We start from the raw sequence: 16365 nt of genomic DNA, 5'->3' as shown, positions 1-16365 counted from the left end.
AGAAGAAGAAGGAGGAGAAGAAGAAGGAGAAGAAGGAGACAAAGAAGGAGAAGGAGGAGAAGAAGAAGGAGAAGAAGAAGGAGAAGAAGGAGACGAAGAAGGAGAAGGAGGAGACGAAGAGAAGGAAATAAGTGAGAATAGAGGAGAAGAGAGGATCTCCTCCTCTCATTCTTCTCCTCCTCTCTCCTGCTCCTCCATCTCTCCTGCTCCTCCTCTCTCCTCCTCCTTCTTCCTCCCTTCTCCTCCTTCTCCTCTCTCCTCCTCCTTCTTCTCCCCTCTCCTCCTTCTCTCCCTCCTCTCTCCTTCTCCTTCTTCTCCTTCTCCTCCTTCTCTCCTCCTTCCTCCTTCTTCTCCTTCTCCTCCGTCTTCTCCTCCTTCTCTTCCTTCTTCTTCTCCTTCTCCTCCTCCTCCTTCTCCTCCTCCTTCTCTTCCTCCTCCTTCTCCTCCTCCTTCTCCTTCTCCTCCTTCTCCTCCTCCTTCTCCTCCTCCTTCTCCTCCCCCCTTCTCCTTCTCTCCTCCTTCCTCCTTCCCTTCTCCTCCTTCTCCTTCTCCTCCTTCTCCTCCTTCTCCTCTTCTCCTTCCTCCTCCTTCCTCCTTCTCCTCCTCCTTCTCCTTCTTCTCCTTCTCCTTCTCCTCCTTCTTCTTCTCCTTCTTCTCCCCTTTCCTCCTCTCCTCTCCTCCTCCTCCTCCTCCTCCTCCTCTTCTTCCTCTTCCTCCTTCTCTTCCTCCTTCTCCTCCTTCACTCCTTCTCCTCCTTCTCCTTCTCCTTCTTCTTCTCCTTCTTCTCCCTTCTCCTTCTTCTCCTCCTTCTCCTCCTCTTCTCCTCCTTCTCCTTCTCCTCCTTCTTCTCCTCCTCCTCCTCTCCTCTTCGCCTTCTCCTCTTCTCCCCTTCCCCTTCTTCTCCTTCTCCTTCTCCTCCTCTCTTCCTCCTTCTCCTCCTTCTCCTCCTCCTCTCTTCTCTCCTTCTCCTCCTTCGTCTTTCTCCTTTCTCCTCCTTCTCCTCCTTCTCCTCCTCCTCTCCTTCTTCCTCCTCCTTCTCTTCCTCCTCTTCTCCTCCTTCTCTTCCTCTTCCTTCCTTCTCTTCTTCCCTCCTCTTCTCCTCCCTTCTTCTTCTCCTTCCCTTCTCCTCTCCTCTTCCTTCTCTCTCCTTCTCTCTCTTCTCTTCCTCCTCTTTCTCCTCCTTCTCCATTCTCCTCCTCCCTTCTCCTCCTCCTTCTTCTCCTCCTTCTTCTCCTCCTTCTTCTCCTCTCTCTCTCTTTTCTCCCCTCCTTCTCTCTCCTTCTCTCTTCCTTCTCCTCCTCCTTCTCCTCTCCTCCTCTTCTCCTCCTCTTCTCCTCCTCCTCTCCTCCTCCTCTCCTCACCTCCTCCTCCTCCTCCCCTCCTCCTCCTCCTCCTCTCCTCCTCCTCCTTCTCCTCCTTCCCCTCTCCTCCTTCTTTCTCCTCCTTCTTCTCCTCCTTCTCCTCTCCTTCTCCTCCTCCTTCTCCTTCCCCTCCTTCTTCTCCTCCTTCCTCCTCTCCTCCTCCGGAACTGAAAGACTCATAACTCCTACTCAGGGACAGAGATGAGAGTATGCTCCTCTCCTATGCAGGACATTCTGTGTTTAGATGAAGTCACCTCTTGATGCGGGGACATTTCTCCTTCACAGTATCTGCAGACACAAACAGATGCACGAGGCCGTCAGCTGCTCGGCTGCACAAACATCGACTGTTCATCACAAACCAGCATGAAAATCGTCTTCACACAAAACAGAGAGGGGACCGTCCTGATTGTGTGTGTGTGTGTGTGTGTGTGTGTGAGGTCTCTGACGTCTGTGTTTCACTGCTCCTTAAGTCACATGTTTTATTTCATATTATATTTGATGCATAACAATAATGCAGAACAGCAGCTGAACCCAAATATTATTAATTAATTATTAAATAATTGTATTTACTTGATGTTTACATTTGTATTATGATGTGTATTGTGGGGAGTTATCCTACACCTGCAGCTCTTTGTGCTTAGGGTTACTGTAATGAAAGTACAATTACTCCTTTATTGTTCCATAACAATAAATATTTAATCTTTATAGTTTGCAGTTTGTGTTTATATCTTAAATAATAATCCAAGTAAAACCATTTAATATAGTTTCTTCACAGAAATGAATCACAATGCTGAGATTAAGACCCAAATGTATATTTAATAACTTGTCTTTTAGTGAAATAAATAAATATCCACACGTAAAAACAAAACAAACTAAAACTTAAATAGTTTTAGTTTGTTTAACAGCATCTCCGGTTTTAAACTTACAAAAAGAAAACAAATATTAAAGTGAATAATTCAATCTGATTATTTTTTTACATAAGGAGACGAGATGGAAGTATAGATAGAGAGAGAGATAAAGAGAGAAGGAGATAGATGAGAGAGAAAGAGAGATAGTAGAGATATAAAGATACAGATAGAATGATATGAGATAATGGTATGAGAGGATAATATATATAATATGATGATAGAGAAGGATAGAGATAGAATGATATAATGATATAGATGTATAGAGATAGAGATTATTAATTATATATATAATTATATATAATATTCATATAATTATATCTAATTGTCTACCTATTATATACTATCTATACTATATTATATCATTATATATATATATCTTATATCCTATATATATACATATTCTAAGTTATATAATTATGTATATAATTATATATATAATTATTAATCTTATATAATTATCTTATTAATTATTGATAATTATATATATAATTATATTATATATAATTCTATACTACTATATAATACATTATGCTAATGATACTATCTATATATTATATATATGTATATATAAATATATATATAATTATATATAATTATATACAATTATATATATATGTATATTCAGAAATAAATAATCGAGTTCACAGGAAACATGAATAACACATTTATCTCTCGTTACAAAGACTCATAAAATATTTAAACCTTTTTCTCTCCTTCTTCTTCTCCTTCTTCTTCTCCTTCTTCATGTAATGTAATGTTTGTTTCACTCTTTATAGTGTCTCTTTGTAGTCGTGTCTTTTTGTAGTTGTGTCTCTTTGTAGTCATGTCGTGTCTTTTTGTAGTCAGTTTGTGTCTCTTTGTAGTCATGTTGTGTCTCTTTGTAGTCGTGTCTCTTTGTAGTCGTGTCTCTTTGTAGTTATGTTGTGTCTCCTTGTAGTCATGTCGTGTCACTTTGTAGTCATGTTGTGTCTCTTTGTAGTCGTGTCTCTTTGTAGTTATGTTGTGTCTCTTTGTAGTCATGTCGTGTCTCTTTGTAGTCATGTTGTGTCTCTTTGTAGTCATGTTGTGTCTCTTTGTAGTCGTGTCTCTTTGTAGTTATGTTGTGTCTCTTTGTAGTCATGTCGTTTCTCTTTGTAGTCATGTTGTGTCTCTTTGTAGTCATGTTGTGTCTCTTTGTAGTCGTGTCTCTTTGTAGTTATGTTGTGTCTCTTTGTAGTCATGTCGTGTCTCTTTGTAGTCATGTTGTGTCTCTTTGTAGTCATGTTGTGTCTCTTTATAGTCGTGTCTCTTTGTAGTCGTGTCTCTTTGTAGTTATGTTGTGTCTCTTTGTAGTCATGTCGTGTCTCCTTGTAGTCATGTTGTGTCTCTTTGTAGTCGTGTCTCTTTGTAGTCGTGTCTCTTTGTAGTTATGTCGTGTCTCTTTGTAGTCATGTTGTGTCTCTTTGTAGTCGTGTCTCTTTGTAGTTATGTTGTGTCTTTTTGTAGTCGTGTCTCTTTGTAGTTATGTTGTGTCTCTTTGTAGTCGTGTCTCTTTGTAGTTATGTCGTGTCTCTTTGTAGTCATGTTGTGTCTCTTTGTAGTCGTGTCTCTTTGTAGTTATGTTGTGTGTCTTTGTAGTCATGTTGTGTCTCTTTGTAGTTATGTCGTGTCTCTTTGTAGTCATGTCGTGTCTCCTTGTAGTCATGTCGTACCTTTAGAGAATATTTCTACACGCAGTACGCTCCTGTGTTTCAGACCAGTGTGGTGCTCAGAGTCTCCAGTCTGCCTCTGGTTCGCTCCGCGCTGCAGTCGGTGACCTCAGCGTACTCGGAGGTCAAAGGTCGTTACCCTCTGCTGCGTCTGATGGGGGGGGTTGCCGAGGTTGGCGTTCGCAGCGTCTCCAGTGTCGCAATGACGAGAGCCACGCCCCTCCTGCAGAGTCTGGAGCCGCAGAGTACGTGAATACAACTAATACTGCAAATATTACTAATACTAATACTAATACTGCAAATACTACGAATACTGCAAATATTACTGATACTGCAAATACTACTGATACTGCAAATACTACTGATACAAATACTACTGATACTAATACTGCAAATAGTACTGATACTAATACTGTAAATACTGCTGATACTAATACTGTAAATACTACTGATACTAATACTGCAAATACTACTGATACTAATACTGTAAATACTACTGATACTAATCCTGCGAATACTACTGATACTAATACTGCAAATACTACTGATACTAATACTGTAAATACTGCTGATACTAATACTGCAAATACTACTGATACTAATACTGAAAATACTGCTGATACTAATACTGAAAATACTACTCATACTAATACTGCAAATACTACTGATACTAATACTGTAAATACTGCTGATACTAATACTGCAAATACTACTCATACTAATACTGTAAATACTGCTGATACTAATACTGCAAATACTACAAATACTACTGATACTAATACTGCAAATACTACTGATACTAATACTGCAAATACTACTCATACTAATACTGCACATATTACTGATACTAATACTGCAAATACTATTGATACTAATACTGCAAATACTACTCATACTAATACTGCAAATACTACTCATACTAATACTGCACATATTACTGATACTAATAATACGAATACTACTGATACTACTACTACTGCTAGTATTTATAGTATGTCTAATATTTCTAATACTTCCTCTCTACCTGCAGTGGAAGTTGCCAACAGTTTCGCTCTCGTTAGTCTCGACCGTCTGGAGAAAAACTTCCCCATCCTGAACCAATCAACAGACGAGGTTTGTTATTAACCAGGTGATATTGACCAGGTGTTATTGAACAGGTGTTATTAACCAGGTGTTATTGACCAGGTGTTATTGAACAGGTGTTATTGACCAGGTGTTATTGAACAGGTGTTATTGACCAGGTGTTATTGACCAGGTGTTATTGAACAGGTGTTATTGACCAGGTGTTATTAACTAGGTGTTATTGACCAGGTGTTATTGAACAGGTGTTATTAACCAGGTGTTATTGACCAGGTGTTGTTGACCAGGTGTTGTTGACCAGGTGTTTCCTCCTCGTCATCAGGTCATGGGTCACCTGAAGGACGCCTTCTTCCTGACGCTGGACGACGTGCAGCTGTGGGTGGTGGACGGTCTGGACGTAGCTCTGGATCAGCTCGAGCGTCTTTCTGATGGCGCTCTGGCGGTCGTGCGGTTGCTGCAGGACACTCAGGCGGGCCGCGCTGCCACATCAGGACTGGATGATGTGCTGAGTCGTCTGGAAGAAGCCACCGCCTACTACCTGCCGCTGCCACCCACAATGCGTGAGTACAGGAGCCTTTCAGAATAAACTCTGGGTCTTTTCATAATGCATTATAAAAAGATTACAACATATTGTAAAAAGATTATAATGCATCTGCAAACTGAATTACCTATTGATGCATCTATAATAATGCATGCTTCATCATAACATTTCCTTGTTGGAGGTAATTAAGTGTAATGAATTATGATCTTCATGATCTATGCGGCGTCATAAGAGATATTATGTTTGATGATTATGATGATGATATTATGTTACATGTTAGCAGCCTCTACGTTAAACTGCAAACACACGTTGAAGTCCACATTCAACATCACGTCTGCTTTTACTTCGCTGACTGTGCTGTTGTGTGTCAGGTCGAGAGTGGGAGATGAGGGTGCAGGAGCTGGAAGATGAAGACGAGGATGAGCCCAGTCTGTGGACGAGGGTCCGCAGCCTCCTGCTGAACCTCAGCCTGCAGCTTTATCACCGCATGATGAAGGTCAGAGAGCAGCTGCATAAAGCTGCCAGGACGCTGGGAGATACTGCCGACAAGGTGAGACTGAACTTCTTCTTCTACTGTCGGAGGTTCACAAGCAAAGAATGAGTTATAGGGTGTGTTCAGGGACATTTCAAGGTGACCTGAGACAGGTGATCAGTGTTTCCGTACAATGAGGCAATGGGCCGTACAGAGGAGCACTAGTATATAGTGCATCATATAGTCCAAAAGACTCATAGTATGTCAAACATAAGATCATGATGTAAGTCGTGTTTCTCCTCAGAGCTGCAGTGACTCCTCTCTTCCTGCAGGTCGGTCTAAGTGCGGTACTGGAACTTGCCGGGGAGTTACTGCAGTACCTGCAGCATCTCCTGATGGCGCTGGTGTACCGTGCAGAGGGAGTCCGGGAGCTGACGCTGAGCAGGGTCAGAGCTCAGGCCGTCATGCTGGTCGAGCTGCGTCCCGTACGTCAGATCATAGCGCTGCCGGAACAGATTCAGCAGCTGCTGGGAGACCTGCAGGAGCTCGCCAAGATTCTGCTGCAGGTGGTGATCAACGCCACGCCGCTCTACAACATGGTGAGAGCCACAGGAAGTCACCTGACACACACCTGACATGACACACACTTGACCTGACACACCTGGACCTGACACACACCTGACATGACACAAACCTGACATGACACACACCTGGACCTGACACACCTGGACTTGACACCCCCCTGACCTGACACACACCTGACCTGACACACACCTGACCTGACACCCCCCTGACCTGACACACACCTGACCTGACACACACCTGACCTGACACACACCTGACATGACACACACCTGACCTGACACACACCTGGACCTGACACAAACCTAACATGACACACACCTGACACACACCTGGAACCTCTGCTGTGCTAAGCTAGGCTAAACGTTCCTTTACGACTCACTGTCTGATTGTTTTGAAACTTCTGAACTTGTGTGTTGTTCAGCTCCAGCAGCCGTCTGCTCAGGAGGTGGAGGACTTCCTGAACCAGGAGGACTTTGCAGCCGAAAATTCATCTGGTCGCAACTCTACTAACAGTCTCTTCCTGAAGGCGATGGACGGACGTCCCCGTCGCCGCCGAAGTCTCTACTCCCGCAGCGGCAGAGGCTCCGCTGGCCCCCAGAGCCCCGACCAGCCCAATGGCCGCCGCCGCTCCAGCCTGAAGGACCCTACCGGCCACGGAAGTGGATGGCCAGCCTCTCCCTTCCGAGGGCACCAACAACCGCCGGCCATCTGCCACCGAGCTGCTCCTCGCTCCGCTCAAACAGTTCGTCTCTCAGAGCCAGAAGGCCTTCGAGTACCTGAGCCCCACCTCCCCCGAGACCCCCGAGATCCCCGAGACCCCCGAGATCCCCGACGACGACGACAACGGCATGCCTCTGGTCGACTGTTAAACGCCATGCTGAGGTCTCTGATCCACGCCAAACCACCGCCGTCAGTCCCGCCCCCCGACCAATTACAGCCTCCCGTGTCAGTCCCCGATGATGAGACGTTTCTGCCTCAGCTGGTGTTGGTTTGTTCGTACATGTTCACCAACAGAGCGATCAGAAAGTTAGTTTAAATGTCTGTGAGTCGATTTATAAATGTGTAGGTTTTATTGTTACAAAACAAACGATGCTTAATCTTTAAGTTTCATCAAGAATACTAAGGTACACATATTGGCTCTTTATTAGTTATTATAAAACACTGAATAATACCTAAAGCATTACCATATTCTACAACTGCCAGGTCTTTAACTCTTAAACTCCCAGTTACTGCGTCATTACAGTAAATGAGGAAGTTGTTGTACATGAATGACGATCTTGTTTTGTTCTCCTTTAATAACACTTAATAAATGTTTTATTCTTATGTACCAAAACACAAAACTACGTTAAGTGTTAACATCGTGCAACTCTTAGTTAATGAGTTGTAGAATTAACAAATGTTTTATAATAACTAATATGCATGAAAATAACTATATCATATGTACCTTAATATAATGTTAGCAGAATTAAAATGTATATATAATATAAAATAATTACTTTTAAAACATTGGCCTCGAGGAATTAGTAAAAACATGAACTCGCTTTGGAGATAAAAACATTTGATGTTTGATGAAGATCCTTCAACCTTTCTGAAATGTTATTTTGCCCCTTAGGGCCACCGTACCTGGAGAACGCTGCAGTTCAGTTTACTGACAGAATGTTCCCCAAACATTACAGATCATCACATCTATCATAATAATCATATTTACCGGAAGGAAAGTGTACTGCACTGAAGGTGAACTGAAAATCGACATGAAGTCATTGTAACTGACATTTAGTTGAAGTCAGAAATAAAAACTTATTTATTTTCATAACTTTTAAGAAATATAAATTCAAATATATTATTATTATTATCACAGCTGTATGTGTAACTCTGTGTCCCCTTCAGTTTCTCTGCACTCCTACATGTTTAAATAAAGTTTCTCTGCACTCCAACATGTTTAAATAAAGTTTCTCTGCACTCTGACATGTTTAAATAAAGTTTCTCTGCACTCCGACATGTTTAAATAAAGTTTCTCTGCACTCCGACATGTTTAAATAAAGTTTCTCTGCACTCCGACATGTTTAAATAAAGTTTCTCTGCACTCCTACATGTTTAAATAAAGTTTCTCTGCACTCCTACATGTTTAAATAAAGTTTCTCTGCACTCCGACATGTTTAAATAAAGTTTCTCTGCACTCCTACATGTTTAAATAAAGTTTCTCTGCACTCCTACATGTTTAAATAAAGTTTCTCTGCACTCCGACATGTTTAAATAAAGTTTCTCTGCACTCCTACATGTTTAAATAAAGTTTCTCTGCACTCCGACATGTTTAAATAGCGTCTTGAGATTGCTTTTAGCTTTGAAAGACGCTTTATAAATACAATTTATTATTATTATTATTAAATAAAGCTTTTGGAATCACAATTAAAAAACAATTTGTCCATTCAGGAGAAAAACACTTAAATAATCAATACTTATAATAAAACAATAATATTTTATGTTGCAGAATTAGTACTTTTTGTATATTTTGATGGCGATACTTTTATACTTTTCCTTAAGCAACATTTTGATGCAGGACTTTCACTTGTATAAAACGTATAAAACATTTCTTCTCTCAGGTAAACATCTTCTGGAGGTTCAGCTTCATGAGATAATTTTTAAATCCCTATATAAATAAGAATCACAAAGTCTGAACTGCTGAACGCTCCAAACTACAGAAATATATTAAAATAAACATTTATTTAAGCTGAACTGAACTTTATCATGAAGCTCATGAAGTAAACAAGGTTTATTACAAAGTTAAATACAAACAGAAGTATAAAGTCAATAATCTCTAAAGTAATTTATCTGCAGATCGGAAGAAGATTTTGGGATCAAAGCGATCCGGCTTCCCTTCGTAGTGCGAGGAGCATCGACCAATCACGTTCGAGCGTGCACCGGTTGAAATACAATCTGCTAAGCGATCGGCGTCTGACGAAGATTTAGCTTTTTATATATTCATATGCAGATGTGTTCATAGAGATCAGACACGTCGTGAGCAGAAACGTGCATTTCATAAAAAAAACAATTTGCTATTTAAGTCGAATTTTAAAATGTCCCCTTGAAATAATTACAGGACTTAAAAAAAGGTAAACTGTGTGTAAGACTGAGCCAAAGAAGTTTGCAGCTTCCCGTGAGTCTGTCTGAACTTAAGTTCCCAGAATTCCTTGGTTTTGTTTAGTCCTCCATGTTGTCCCTCTTCGCCCTCTTGGAGCTAGTTTTCTCCTTAAGGAGCTCTCGGAGTTTCTTTTTCGTCTCCGTCAGCCGGCACGCTCTGCTGCTCACTTCCTGTTCCTCCCGTGGGACTTCCTGTTCCTCCCGTGTGTTCCTCCAGCGGCTCTGAACGCTCTCCTGCAGTTGGTTCAAAACTTTGCCGTCCTGGAAAGACGAGAGAGTGACAGCTCAGAGACCCAATTAGGTGGCTCCATGATGACGCCTGACAGCTGGTTGGACACTTTACAGAGAAGCTGTCATTGCTCATTGAGATTAAAAAACATAACATATAATAAAATCCGATAACTAGCTGCTCCTTATTTCTACCATGTTTGTTTAATAATTCTGTTACACATGTTTCTCTTTATTTAATACGTTAGATACTTCCCTTTGCTGCTGTTACGCTGAAAAGAATATCTGATCTGTGTTTGCACAATGAAAAGCAGGAACAATAAGTCACAATAAGAAGTGATAATAAGTAATAATAAGTGATAATAAGTAATAATAAGTGATAATAAGTAATAATAAGTGATAATAAGTGATAATAAGTGATAAGTAATAATAAGTGACAATAAATGATAATAAGTAACAATAAGTGATAACAAGTGATAATAAGTAATAATAAGTGATAATAAGTAATAATAAGTGATAATAAGTGATAATAAGTGATAATAAGTGATAATAAGTAATAATAAGTGGTAATAAGTGATAATAAGTACTAATAAGTAATAATAAGTGTTAATAAGTGATAATAAGTGATAATAAGTGGTAATAAGTGATAATAAGTAATAATAAGTGTTAATAAGTAATAATAAGTGATAATAAGTGATAATAAGTAATAATAAGTGATAATAAGTGATAATAAGTGATAATAAGTGATAAGTAATAATAAGTGATAATAAGTGATAATAAGTTATAATAAGTACTAATAAGTGATAATAAGTGATAATAAGTGGTAATAAGTACTAATAAGTAATAATAAGTGTTAATAAGTAATAATAAGTGATAATAAGTGATAATAAGTAATAATAAGTGATAATAAGTGATAATAAGTGATAATAAGTGATAAGTAATAATAAGTGATAATAAGTGATAATAAGTGATAATAAGTAATAATAAGTGATAATAAGTACTAATAAGTGATAAGTAATAATAAGTGATAATAAGTGATAATAAGTTATAATAAGTACTAATAAGTGATAATAAGTGATAATAAGTAATAACAAGTGATAATAAGTAATAAGTGATAATAAGTGATAATAAGTGGTAATAAGTGATAATAAGTAATAAAAAGTGATAATAAGTACTAATACGTGATAATAAGTAATAATTAGTTATAATAAGTACTAATAAGTGATAATAAGTAATAAGTGATAATAAGTGATAATAAGTGATAATAATTAATAATAAGTGGTAGATAGGTAGGAAGGAAGGTCGGTTGATGGGTGAGTAGGTAGATAAGTACGTAGGAAGGAAGGAAGGTAGGTGGGAAGGTAGGTAGGTAGATAGGTAGGTAGGAAGGAAAGTAGGTAGGTAGGTAGGTAGGTAAGTAGGAAGGAAGGTAGGTAAGTAGGAAGATAGGTAGGTAGGTAGGAAGGAAGGACGGTAGGTAGGTAGGTAGATAGGAAGGTAGGAAGGTAGGAAGAAAGGAAGGAAGTTTGGAAGATAGGTAGGTAGGAAGGAAGGAAGGTAGGAAGGTAGGAAGGTAGGTAGGTAGGTAGGTAGGTAGGAAGGAAGGTAGATAGGTAGTTAGGAAGGAAGGTAGGTAGGTAGGAAGGAAGGAATGAAGGTAGGTAGGTAGATAGGTAGGAAGGTAGGTAGGTAGGTAGGTCAGTAGGAAGGAAGGTAGGTAGGTAGGTAGGTAGGAAGAAAGGAAGGTAGGTAGGTAGGAAGAAAGGAAGGAAGGTAGGTAGGAAGGAAGGTAGGTAGGTAGGGTAGATAGGAAGGTAGGAAGGAAGGAAGGAAGGTAGGTAGGTAAAGAGAAAGTAGGTAGGTAGGAAGGAAGGAAGGAAGGAAGGTAGGTAGGTAGGAAGGAAGGTAGATAGGCAGGAAGGAAGGTATGTAGGTAGGTAGGTAGGAAGGAAGGAATGTAGGTAGGAAGGTAGGAAGGTAAGAAGGAAGGAAGGTAGGTAGGTAGGAAAGTAGGAAGGTGGGAAGGAAGGAAGGAAAGTAGGTAGATAGGTAGGAAGGTAGGTAGGAAGGAAGCTAGGTAGGTAGGAAGGAAGGTAGGTAGTTAGGTAGATAGGTAGGTAGGAAGGAAGGAATGTAGGTAGGTAGGAAGGTAAGAAGGAAGGAAGGTAGGTAGGTAGGAAAGTAGGAAGGTGGGAAGGAAGGAAGGAAAGTAGGTAGATAGGTAGGAAGGTAGATAGGTAGGTAGGTCAGTAGGAAGGAAGGTAGGTAGGTAGGAAGAAAGGAAGGAAGTTTGGAAGATAGGTAGGTAGGAAGGAAGGAAGGTAGGAAGGTAGGTAGGTAGGTAGGAAGGAAGGAAGGAAGGAAGGTAGATAGGTAGTTAGGAAGGAAGGTAGGTAGGTAGGAAGGAAGGAATGAAGGTAGGTAGATAGGTAGGAAGGTAGGTAGGTAGGTCAGTAGGAAGGAAGGTAGGTAGGTAGGAAGAAAGGAATGTAGGTAGGTAGGAAGAAAGGAAGGAAGGAAGGTAGGAAGGAAGGTAGGTAGGTAGGTAGATAGGAAGGTAGGAAGGTAGGAAGGGAGGAAGGTAGGTAGGTAAAGAGAAAGTAGGTAGGTAGGAAGGAAGGAAGGAAGGTAGGTAGGTAGGAAGGAAGGTAGATAGGTAGGAAGGAAGGTAGGTAGGTAGGTAGGTAGGAAGGTAGGAAGGAAGGAAGGAATGAAGGTAGGTAGGTTGGTAGGAAGGAAGGTAGATAGGTAGGAAGGAAGGTAGGTAGGTAGGTAGGTAGGAAGGTAGGAAGGTAGGAAGGTAGGAAGGTAGGAAGGAATGAATGAAGGTAGGTAGGTTGGTAGGAAGGAAGGTAGGTAGGAAGGTAGGAAGGAAGGTAGGTAGGTAAAGAGAAAGTAGGTAGGTAGGAAGGAAGGAAGGTAGGTAGGTAGGTAGGAAAGTAGGAAGGAAGGAAGGAAGGAAGGTAGGTGGGTAAGTAGGTAGGTAGGAACCTAGGAAGGAAGGAAGGAAGGTAGGTAGGAAGGAAGGTAGGAAGGTAAAGACAAAGTAGGTAGGAAGGAAGGAAGGTAGGTAGGTAAAGAGAAAGTAGGTAAGAAGGAAGGAAGGAAGGTAGGTAGGTCGGAAGGAAGGTAGATAGGTAGGAAGGAAGGTATGTAGGTAGGTAGGTAGGTAGGAAGGTAGGAAGGAAGGAATGAAGGTAGGTAGGTTGGTAGGAAGGAAGGTAGGTAGGTAGGTAGGTAGGTAGGTAGTTAGGAAGGAAGGTAGGTAGTTAGGTAGGAAGGAAGGTAGGTAGGTAGGAAGGTAGGAAGGAAGGTAGGTAGGTAAAGAGAAAGTAGGTAGGAAGAAAGGAAGGAAGGTAGGTAGGAAGGAAGGTAGGTAGATAGGTAGATAGGAAGGTAGGAAGGTAGGAAGGAAGGAATGTAGGTAGGTAGGAAGGTAAGAAGGAAGGAAGGTAGGTAGGTAGGAAAGTAGGAAGGTGGGAAGGAAGGAAGGAAAGTAGGTAGATAGGTAGGAAGGTAGATAGGTAGGTAGGTCAGTAGGAAGGAAGGTAGGTAGGTAGGAAGAAAGGAAGGAAGTTTGGAAGATAGGTAGGTAGGAAGGAAGGAAGGAAGGTAGGAAGGTAGGTAGGTAGGTAGGTAGGTAGGAAGGAAGGTAGGTAGGTAGGAAGGAAGGAATGAAGGTAGGTAGATAGGTAGGAAGGTAGGTAGGTAGGTCAGTAGGAAGGAAGGTAGGTAGGTAGGAAGAAAGGAATGTAGGTAGGTAGGAAGAAAGGAAGGAAGGTAGGTAGGAAGGAAGGTAGGTAGGTAGGTAGATAGGAAGGTAGGAAGGTAGGAAGGGAGGAAGGTAGGTAGGTAAAGAGAAAGTAGGTAGGTAGGAAGGAAGGAAGGAAGGTAGGTAGGTAGGAAGGAAGGTAGATAGGTAGGAAGGAAGGTATGTAGGTAGGTAGGTAGGAAGGTAGGAAGGAAGGAAGGAATGAAGGTAGGTAGGTTGGTAGGAAGGAAGGTAGATAGGTAGGAAGGAAGGTAGGTAGGTAGGTAGGTAGGAAGGTAGGAAGGTAGGAAGGAATGAATGAAGGTAGGTAGGTTGGTAGGAAGGAAGGTAGATAGGAAGGAAGGAAGGAAGGTAGGTGGGTAAGTAGGTAGGTAGGAACCTAGGAAGGAAGGAAGGAAGGTAGGTAGGAAGGAAGGTAGGTAGGTAAAGACAAAGTAGGTAGGAAGGAAGGAAGGTAGGTAGGTAAAGAGAAAGTAGGTAAGAAGGAAGGAAGGAAGGTAGGTAGGTCGGAAGGAAGGTAGATAGGTAGGAAGGAAGGTATGTAGGTAGGTAGGTAGGTAGGAAGGTAGGAAGGTAGGAAGGTAGGAAGGAAGGAATGAAGGTAGGTAGGTTGGTAGGAAGGAAGGTAGATAGGTAGGAAGGTAGGAAGGAATGAATGAAGGTAGGTAGGTTGGTAGGAAGGAAGGTAGGTAGGTAGGTAGGTAGGTAGGTAGGAAGGAAGGTAGGTAGGTAGGTAGGTAGGTAGGTAGTTTGGAAGGAAGGTAGGTAGTTAGGTAGGAAGGAAGGTAGGTAGGTAGGTAGGAAGGTAGGAAGGAAGGTAGGTAGGTAAAGAGAAAGTATGTAGGAAGAAAGGAAGGAAGGTAGGTAGGAAGGAAGGTAGGTAGATAGGTAGATAGGAAGGTAGGAAGGTAGGAAGGAAGGAAGGTAGGTAGGTAAAGAGAAAGTAGGTAGGTAGGAAGGAAGGAAGGAAGGAAGGTAGGAAGGAAGGTCGATAGGTAGGAAGGAAGGTATGTAGGTAGGTAGGAAGGTAGGAAGGAAGGAATGAAGGTAGGTAGGTGGTAGGAAGGAAGGTAGATAGGTAGGGAGGAAGGTAGGTAGGTAGGTAGGTAGGAAGGTAGGAAGGAATGAATGAAGGTAGGTAGGTTGGTAGGAAGGAAGGAAGGAAGGTTGGTAGGTAGGTAGGTAGGTAGGTAGAAAGGAAGGAAGGAAGGTAGGTTAAAAGGAAGAAAGGTAGGTAAGAAGGAAGGAAGGTAGGTAATTAGGAAGAAAGGAAGGTAGGTGGGAAGGTAGGTAGGAAGAAAAGAAGGAAGGTAGGTAGGAAGGTAGCAAGGAAGGAAGATAGGTAGGTAAAGAGAAAGGAGGTAGGTAGGTAGGTAAGTAGGAAGGAAGGAAGGAAGGTAGGTAGGTAGGTAGGTAGGTAGGTAGGAATAAAGGTAGGTAGGTAGGTAGGTAGGAAGGAAGGTAGATAAGAAGGAAGGAAGGTAGGTAGGAAGGAAGGTAGGTAGGAAGGAAGGAAGGTAGGTAGGTAGGTAGGTAGGTAGTTTGGAAGGAAGGTAGGTAGTTAGGTAGGAAGGAAGGTAGGTAGGTAGGTAGGAAGGTAGGAAGGAAGGTAGGTAGGTAAAGAGAAAGTATGTAGGAAGAAAGGAAGGAAGGTAGGTAGGAAGGAAGGTAGGTAGATAGGTAGATAGGAAGGTAGGAAGGTAGGAAGGAAGGAAGGTAGGTAGGTAAAGAGAAAGTAGGTAGGTAGGAAGGAAGGAAGGAAGGAAGGAAGGTAGGAAGGAAGGTCGATAGGTAGGAAGGAAGGTATGTAGGTAGGTAGGAAGGTAGGAAGGAAGGAATGAAGGTAGGTAGGTTGGTAGGAAGGAAGGTAGATAGGTAGGGAGGAAGGTAGGTAGGTAGGTAGGTAGGAAGGTAGGAAGGAATGAATGAAGGTAGGTAGGTTGGTAGGAAGGAAGGAAGGAAGGTTGGTAGGTAGGTAGGTAGGTAGGTAGAAAGGAAGGAAGGAAGGTAGGTTTAAAAGGAAGAAAGGTAGGTAAGAAGGAAGGAAGGTAGGTAATTAGGAAGAAAGGAAGGTAGGTGGGAAGGTAGGTAGGAAGAAAAGAAGGAAGGTAGGTAGGAAGGTAGCAAGGAAGGAAGATAGGTAGGTAAAGAGAAAGGAGGTAGGTAGGTAGGTAAGTAGGAAGGAAGGAAGGAAGGTAGGTAGGTAGGTAGGTAGGTAGGTAGGAATGAAGGTAGGTAGGTAGGTAGGTAGGAAGGAAGGTAGATAAGAAGGAAGGAAGGTAGGTAGGAAGGAAGGTAGGTAGGTAGGTAGGAAGGAAGGAAGGAAGGTTGGTAGGTAGGTAGGTAGGTAGGTAGGAAGGAAGGAAGGAAGGTAGGTTAAAAGGAAGAAAGGTAGGTAAGAAGGAAGGAAGGTAGGTAAGTAGGAAGGAAGGTGGGAAGGTAGGTAGGAAGGAAGGAAGGTAGGTAGGAAGGTAGGAAGGAAGGAAGATAGTTAGGTAAAAAGAAAGTAGGTAGGTAGGTAGGTAGTTAGGTAGGTAGGAAGGAAGGAAGGTAGGTAGGTAGGTGGGAAGGTAGGTAGGTAGGAAGGAAGGT

General features: G+C 41.7%; 1 protein-coding gene across 1 annotated transcript; it reads left to right on the top strand.

The window, feature by feature from the left end:
- Positions 1–3949: 3949 nt before the first annotated feature.
- On the top strand, positions 3950–7625 carry plin6 (perilipin 6; the record flags this gene model as incomplete). Its single annotated transcript, XM_029426145.1, is given in 7 exon segments — positions 3950–4202; positions 4988–5070; positions 5360–5597; positions 5950–6128; positions 6383–6649; positions 7057–7284; positions 7286–7625. Coding segments are annotated over 7 exon segments (1467 nt in total), but the record flags the coding sequence as incomplete, so codon positions are not given.
- Positions 7626–16365: the final 8740 nt, after the last annotated feature.

Source organism: Cottoperca gobio, unplaced genomic scaffold, assembly GCF_900634415.1.
Source record: "Cottoperca gobio unplaced genomic scaffold, fCotGob3.1 fCotGob3_111arrow_ctg1, whole genome shotgun sequence".
In the NCBI taxonomy this organism is placed as follows: domain Eukaryota; kingdom Metazoa; phylum Chordata; class Actinopteri; order Perciformes; family Bovichtidae; genus Cottoperca; species Cottoperca gobio.
Note: the sequence above shows the minus strand (reverse complement) of the source record. Positions and strands in the feature narration are given on the sequence as shown.